The sequence below is a fragment of the Mustela nigripes genome, chromosome 1 (genome assembly GCF_022355385.1).
Source record: "Mustela nigripes isolate SB6536 chromosome 1, MUSNIG.SB6536, whole genome shotgun sequence".
NCBI classification, from domain to species: domain Eukaryota; kingdom Metazoa; phylum Chordata; class Mammalia; order Carnivora; family Mustelidae; genus Mustela; species Mustela nigripes.
This window is the reverse complement of record NC_081557.1, coordinates 44,602,459-44,610,972: the sequence shown is the minus strand read 5'-3', so window position 1 is coordinate 44,610,972 and position 8,514 is coordinate 44,602,459. Positions and strand designations below refer to the sequence as shown.

The window sequence follows — 8,514 nt, the reverse complement described above, 5'->3', positions numbered from 1 at the left end:
TAAAAGCTGTTTATTACTCATATTGTATAAAAAAAAATGTTTTTTCACATAGTGGTCATTTCAAATGCCTCTCTTACTACGGGGGAACCCAGTGACCTAGAGCTCACAGAATTTTGAGAGTTTGAAGACACTAAAACTAAAACCATGCAAAGGTTGGGACTTCCCACTCCTTTACTAGATGATGTTCCATAGGGACTGGGTGGAGGCAGGAAAAAATGGCATATCCAGAGGTATCATCTATTAATCTTATTCCAAGTCCCACATCACAAGGAGTAGAGAAATATTGGGATCAAAAGCAAAAAAAAAGATGGGGAAAATAATCACAAATCCTGCTGTCTAAGTAAACCAATCACTGGTAAAGCCAAGTGCCCAAGCAACATTCTTTGCCATCAGACTAGCAGGACAGGAAGGACTCCTCATTGTGGAATGGTCTCTATTCACATAGCCCAGACCAGCCAGGGACTCTTGGCTGTACCTTTGGCAGCAACCTCAGAAGAAAATAATGGGGATATGTTCAGATCTGTCCTTTGAGGGAAAAAACCCTGATCACTCGCTGGCGGATCTGCTGGGTCTTCACCCCATAGACAAGAGGATTGAGTGCAGGTGGCACAAGGAGGTAGAGGGTGGCCAGAAGAACATGAACATGATGGGGTACATGGTGGCCAAAGCGATGAGTGAGGAAGGAGAATATTCCAGGAATATAGAAGATCAGGATGACACAAATATGAGACCCACATGTGCTAAAGGCCTTAAGGCGAGCCTCTCCCCCTGGTACCTTCAGCACAGTCTGAAGGATGAGACCATAGGAAATACCAATGGCTACAACATCTACCCCAACCACAAGCAGGGCCACTGCCAACCCATAAGCTCGGTTCACTGTGGTTTCTGAGCAGGCCAGTTTTACCACAGCCATATGTTCACAATAGGCATGGCCTATGATGGTGGCCCGGCAGAAGACGAGTCTCTGCAACAGGATAGGAAAGGGGAGGAGGAGGACCAATCCCCGTACCAACACTGCCATCCCAATGCGCCCTATGATCCCTGGATGCAAGATGGTAGAATGGTGCAGAGGGTGACAAATGGCTACATAGCGATCCAGAGCCATAGCCACAAGTACACCTGACTCCATGGAAGAGAACGCATGGATGAAGAACATCTGGATCAGGCAGACAGTGTACCCAATCTCATGGGCATGAACCAGGAGTACCGCAAGGGTTTTGGGCGCAGTGGAGGAGGCCAGCACCAGGTCAATGCCAGAGAGCATGGCCAGAAAGAGGTACATAGGCTGGTGCAAGGATGAGTCAGTCCAGATGATGAAGATGATGCTCACATTGCCCATTACAGCAAGCAGATAAAAGACAAACAGTGGCAATGCTATCCAGTGCTGGCTTTCCTCCAAACCAGGGATGCCCATCAGGAAAAAAGAAGGATGGAGTAGCCTCCAGCTTGAATTACTAAGGGCCATCGTCAATGGCTTGGACACAGAAGAGAGAAAAGAAACCAAAATCATGATCTCTCCATTCCTGGTGGGTTATCCCAGTGTCTAGATCTGGCCACCATCTTCATGAGAAGAAAGAAGCTGAAAGTGAAACACAAGCAAATAAGTGAGATACAAAGAGAATCCCCTGGTCTTGAGATAACGTCTTTAAGGTGAGACATCCACAATTCTGAACTACAATGGGTCTAGTTTCATTTACAGATAAGAGTAAGCACTCTGCTTTTAGAGAGATGTTTAAACTCTACCATTCAATTACTTCTCACTTGGAATGTCCACTGGAAAGGATCCTCTGCAGCCCCTCTTGCCATTGCTGAACGCTGTAAATCAATCTGTTCTCTTTAAAGTATTCTCCCTCAGTTTCCACAACACAGCAGCCTCCAGTTGTCCCTCCTATGTCTCCCATCCCACCCCCTTCTTCATCTACCTCTCTCTTATATGGTGTTGATTCCAGGGTCCCATCCTCTCCTCTCTTCCCTGTTCTGTACATTATCCCTGATTGAGTTCATCCATTTATTAATATTGTAACCAATTACATCCTTTAATTTCTTCCAAATCCAGGTTTCTGAGTCAAATACTTTTCTGCAACCCAGATCTATTTTGCATTTATCTATACCTAAATATCTATACCACACACTCAAGGAATTCAAAACTGAATTAATTTGCTTACTCTTCCCCAATCCACTCTACCTCCTTCATGCTCATAGCTTTGTCAGTTAAGGCACTATATGTACCTATTCAACCAAAGTAGAAACCTGAAATGATCCTTTCTCATTCTTATCTCTCCTCCCTTTTACTTGGGACCAGTTCCTGTTGATTGCACTTTAAACCCTTTTGACCCACTCATTCTTCTCACCCGGCAGTGTCACTGCCTAGTGCACAAACTCCTAACTTCTATCATGTGGATTATGTCCTTAGATCTTTCTGGCTTTGCTATTAACTCCTTCCTATCCACTGTGCATTCTTAAGGCAGAGGATTATAAAATATAAATAAAATTCACATGTCACCATGTCACTTCTAAGATTAAAATATGTTATTCCATTTAGTCCATGGAATAAAACTACACATTTAAGACTGGCAAACAAGGCTCTCAAAGGCTATCTTTGTATTACTTTGACTTAACAAATTTTCACATATATGTCTGGCTTGAACTGTTCCAATGTTCTTGGAATTATATGAGTGCAACAACTTACTTTACATGTGCCTTTTGTGTATTCTTTCTTCCTCCTCTTTTATCTGACTTGGTCTTTCTTGTCCTTCAAAATTCAGAGTCCACTGATTCTGTCCCTTAGAAGGACTGATTAACTGTTGGACCACACTAATCATGTTAAGAGCACTTTATTTTGTTATCTTTTTTGTTCATACACAATTTTGTTTTATCTAATTATAAAAATCCTTTCAGTGCCTTAATGGTCTGTCTCACATAAACAACAATTTCTCATTAAACTTCATAATTATAAACTAGCTGGTAGAGTCTTCACAGTACAGGAGATAAACATAAGCTTTATAGCCAGACAGCTGTGCTTAAATTCTGTCCCCTTCATATTCAACAAATGAAACCATGGTAGGATACCTAAACTCTCTGAGTATAGACTGCCTCACCTGATGGTAGAGCAAATAATATAAATTTTACTGATATATTATAAATATTAATTAAATGATGTATATAAATCTGGTACATAGATTATTCTATAAATAATGCATAAATTTACACCTAGTTTTGTAGTCCTACCATGAAAGACAACTCCATTCTTGATACTTTCCCAAGATAGGTCCAGTAACTGTAAATAAGACAGTGAGCAGGCAAGATGTTTTTACCAATTGGCAGGTCCCAGAGGATAAACAGACACCTTTGGACAGGGCTAAAGTTAGCATCCAGACTGGCTAGAGGCCCAGAGAGCTAAATCAACTGCCCCAGGGATAGCTGGTTGGGCAGAGAGGCAGAGCAGGGAGTAACACTTGTACCAGACCAGGTGGCTCATGTCTGTCCAGTGTTGGTCATCACTTCTAAGCCTGTCCACCTTGATGGCTGTCATAGGAAGCTGCATGTTCGGTGAGCTAGGAAAGCTCATATTTTTCTGCAAGTTCAGATTTCTCATTCTCACAGGTCATACTCAGAGCAATAAATTCTTTAGGGGACTCTGGTGAAACTTGCTCATTCCTCCATCTGCTGAGTGTTGGCTGCTAAAATCTCATAATTGAGTCACTCTCCCTTAGACAAAGACAGCTGATTCACCCACTATTAGTTTTCCTTTCTGAGTGTAGCTCTCACCCAATGACCCATTTAAGTACAAATACAAAAACCTGAACCTCTCTCTTTAGAAACAACATCGAAGAACCATCTCCACTCAAGAGTACCCCCATGGAATTAGCTCAGGCATCTTAGGTAAATAGATCATAGTTTAACTCCTTCCTCTTTTCCAACCTGCTTCCCAAACTCCCGGACAGATGTCATCCCCAAGTATGCTTAGTATACTTGTATACCCAAGTATACAATAAGCTTTCTGCAGGCAAATCTCTGCCTCAGCATCTGTTTCTAGAGAATCCAATCTGAGATGAATACCATCTCTCTCAAGTGAATTAAGCACTCTGCTTCTTTTCTGAAAAATTGCAATAGGTCCATGGATATCAACTCCAATGCCACAGCAAGTATGAGATAGGCATTGATTCTCACACAGTCCATCCAAGCAAGTTTCCAATGAGATGGCTAAGACCTTCTCCGTCATAACTCCCTATTACCAAACAGACCCTTCGCTTGGCCACATCTCTGTTAAAGCAGTTACAGTACACCTCAGTAGCCACATTCTCCTTTGGAATAATGTTTCGGTTGCAATCTTTTCATTTATCCAGACAACAAGTATTTAATTCATAGTTGGTGGGAAGCCTCATTTATTCATTCATTCATGCATGCATTCAGTAGGCATTAAATATCTGCCACATCTGTATACTCTACTAGATGATACAAAACAAGCAATATGATAAACAATCCCTACCATCACGGCTCACTGGATGGTATATATTATGTATGTGATCAAAGAAACCTAATAACAGTTATAAGTATTATAAATTAAAACTTCAGGAGGTCAAGCATGTAATAAGAGAAATTTCTCATTCTGGGGATTGCAGGACAGCCCTCCTAATTCAAATTAGTGACCAGAATAATGGGTTAAAAGTGAACGGAGGTGTGGAGGGGAGGCTGAGGATACAGAAAACCTTAGGTAAGAGGGAAGGGAGCTTGGTATTGCCAACGGCTTGAAAGAATCATGACATTTGGGGATGTAGTACTCAGGAAACTGAGCCTGGTGTATAAGCAGAAGCCATACGAGATGTGGAACCTGATATATAAGCAGGAACCATAGGACTGTGAAAAGTGGAAATCATGAAGATTTTAAGCAAAAGACCGAGACATTAACAGAATCTCATTATCAAATATGCTAGGAGTATGCATGAGAGGTGAAGCACAGATGCTGGGAGATGTGTTAGGGACAAATACAGTGATCTCCAGAGAGGTTTGAGGATATGTCATGGGAATGGGTAATGAGGTAAGGATATTGGAAGAAATAAATCAAGAATATGAAAACACAGAGTGTTCAATGGGTCATAAGCATAAATCCTGTAGTCCTGCACCAGAGTAATGGGGGAGGGAACAAAAAATAGAGAATATATGCACTTAGTCATCATTTAATGAAGAAAAGCAGCAAGGAGAGATAACACAAATTAGGAGTAATATAGAATGATTTGCATGAATGACATGAACAGCAAAGCACCAGTCCAAGCTTGTTTGCTTGTCTGTTGTTCCAGGGGGAAAAACCCTGAAAATTGCTTCAGGGAACAAGAACAGTGAACTCACTATCAAACAAGAGGTATGAGAAGTGTGAGACAATGAATGATCCCCACTTAGTAGGAGGTATAACATTTTTGTCAGAAACAAAAAGGCTCAAGGTACCATGGAGTAATAGCTGAACAATAGGAGATGCTCATATCATCAAGATTTTGCACTAGAGGGGCACCTGGGAGGTTCAGTGGGTTAAGCCTCTGCCTTGAGCTCAGGTCATGATCTCAGGGTCCTCATGTAGGGCACTCTGCTCAGGAGGGAGCCTGATTCCCTCTCTCTCTGCCTGCCTCTCTGCCTACTTGTTATCTCTTTCTGTATGTTAAATAAATAAAATCTTTAAAAAATCTTAAAAAAAAAAGATTTTACACTAGGGGAACCTGCATGGCTCAGACAGTTAACTGCATGCACAGAGAACTCTACACCCATCAGTTGTAAATGTCATTCATCCACATACTAAGGAATCTTCATCTGCAGTCCTATAGCTACTGTGCATCTCCAGTAGCCCTTTCTTCTACTCCGACCTATGAAGCAGAGATAGGAGAAGAGGGAGGTCTCCACTTTTTGCCTTTTCTTTGAAGAGCTATCTCTTTGGAGTTTTTTTGTTGTTGTTGTCATTTTTAATTGTGGTAAAGTATATTTAATATAATATTTACATTTTAACCATTTTTAAGTCATAATTCAGTGGCATTAGGTACATTTACAATATTGTGCAGCTATCACCAATATCTGTTTCCAGAATTTTCCCACAATCCCAAATAGAAGCTTTGTACCTGTTATATAATAATTCCTATTCATCTCTCCTCTAAGCCCTGGAAACCCTTGTGCTATTTATGTCTCCATGCATTTGTCTACTTTAGATACTTCATATAAGAAGAATCATAGAATATATGTCATTTTGTGTCCAGCTTATTTCACTTATCATAATGTTTAAGGTTCATCTGTGCTGTAGCATGTACCAGAATTTTATTTCTTTGAAGGCTGAATACTAATATGTGTATACTACATTTTTGTTAATTCATTCATTAGCTGATGGACACATTGGTTCTCTTTACATTTTAGCTACTGTGAATAAGGCTGCTGTGGTATCTTCTTACTAATAATATTGAAGATTAATATTTAACAGAGGAAACATGGGACCATTGAGCATGGCATAGAGCAGAAGCCACTTAGGAGAAAGACTGACGCAGACTTTCCTTAGGGACCATAAGTTTAGCCTTAACCCTCCAACTACCCTCTTGACAACCTGGGCTCATATTCTTGTAAACCTTGGTCATTCATAGCATCTCTTTAACCTAATCCAACCCGTGTCCCTGTGTTGGCCTTTACCTCCCATGCAGAATTAGTCTTAGTGACTTAGAACCAACATCCATCACAACACTATCACATTTGACCATAGTTTCTATATTTTCAAGTTCATTTCATCATCACACTGAGAGCCTAGAAAACACTCAGGATGAGGAAGAAAATATTGAAGAAAAGAAGAGCAAATGAAGATAAGGAAGAAGATAAATGCTATTTTTCTGCTTGTTCTATGTTTATACACAGCAGTGAGATTACATTATAAGAGTAATCACGTTCTCCAGGGCATCTGCACTGTGTCCATAATATCACCAGTTGAAATTTTTTTAAATGAAATTACATTTGAAAGTTGAGATGTGTTCATCACAATGATAGCAGTAAAGACAGTAGTGTTAATAGTGATTGTGACTGCAATGCTTATTTTGTGACAACTTATGTCATTTCTTCAATAAAAAGTTATTGAGTGTCTATATCACAATTTGAGATTTATGTATTCATTTAATCCAAAATACTCATATGTCAATGTGACTCAAGAGAAAACATATTAACAATGATACAGTCCACTAAAATAATAAAATTTATTTATTAAGTAAACATTTATTGAGTGCCTATCTTGTACTGGGCACTATGCTAAGGGTACAGTACAACTCACCACTTAGTAGAGATGAAGGACAGATACTTCAACCAATAATTTTATATATATATGTCACTTCTGAAGATTTATTTTATTTAGAGAGAGAGCGCGCATGAGTAAGAAAAGCAAGGATAAAGACAAGGAGGTGCGTCCTCATTAGGAAGATCCCAGACTACCCATGCATGGAGGAAGCATAGACTTGAGGAACTAGAGAAGGATACTTATGTATATTAAGAATACATAACACTTAACACTACGTACATTGCATGGTATAAAGGAGGGCACATATTGCATGGAGCACTGGATGTGGTACATAAACAATGAATCTTGGAACACTGAAAATATAAAATTAAATTTTTTTAAATAAAAATTTTAAAAACACACAAAAAAACAAACAAAAAAGGATATGCAGATACTTAAGAACATATGAAAAACATTAAAAAGTGATTGCCAATAGTAAGAATTAGAAGAAAATGGCCAAAAGAATTACAAATGAAGACAAAATAAACAATAATTAGAACAATAATTATTGCAATCAATAAATTCAACTCAAGGTTCTGCCCTTGAGACTAAAGGTGAAGAAATGAAAGAAAAATTATCATTACACTCAGAAGTTAAAAATACATAATAGAGTCAGAGAAGGTCATCCATCTCAAAAACAAGATGAAAGCACATGAACTAAAGCACTTCTAGAATCAGATGGAACATGAATATTTTAAAGAGTTTCTCTCATGAACCTGAAACTCTAAAGAATTTCCATAGTTTGCCACCCTTATTTCTATGATGCCAGAGTTTTACTAATTGAGAAGGCCTATTGGCTCCCACAGACTGCCTATGTGTCAGTGTCAGGATGGTAGGAAGTGGCCCATGTTCTCATATGTATAAATAGGGACCCAGTTCATCTCTCCCTGATCTTCCAAGTCACTTTTTCCAGGTCCATAGAAGTCCCCATTGTTTCTCAATTCCGTGATACATTCATCTTGTCAACACAAGTCATAAACTCTTAGAAGAAAGACATATTCAAAAAATTACTTGCTTGAGATACCCCACCCAGTACTTTTGTTTTCCATCCCAATCTCTAAACACTATATATGACCTCAGAAGAGATTTCCCAACTTCCAAACACTCAAGAAAACCTTACTTGCTTGTCTTTTGACTGGCCCTATTAGGTAAATGACCTGGGCTGTGGGGCTCCCACCCCACAGGGGAGGACCACCATTGCCCTGAGATCCAGCTGATGAGAACTATAT

The 8,514-nt window shown here is 39.5% G+C and overlaps 1 protein-coding gene across 1 annotated transcript; it reads right to left on the bottom strand.

Moving 5' to 3' along the window:
- Window positions 1–514: 514 nt before the first annotated feature.
- Window positions 515–1,510, bottom strand: LOC132011193 (olfactory receptor 52L1). The gene has a single exon (XM_059389458.1). The coding sequence runs from the start codon at window positions 1,508–1,510 to the stop codon at window positions 515–517; it is 996 nt and encodes a 331-aa protein (XP_059245441.1).
- Between the last annotated feature and the right edge of the window lie 7,004 nt (window positions 1,511–8,514).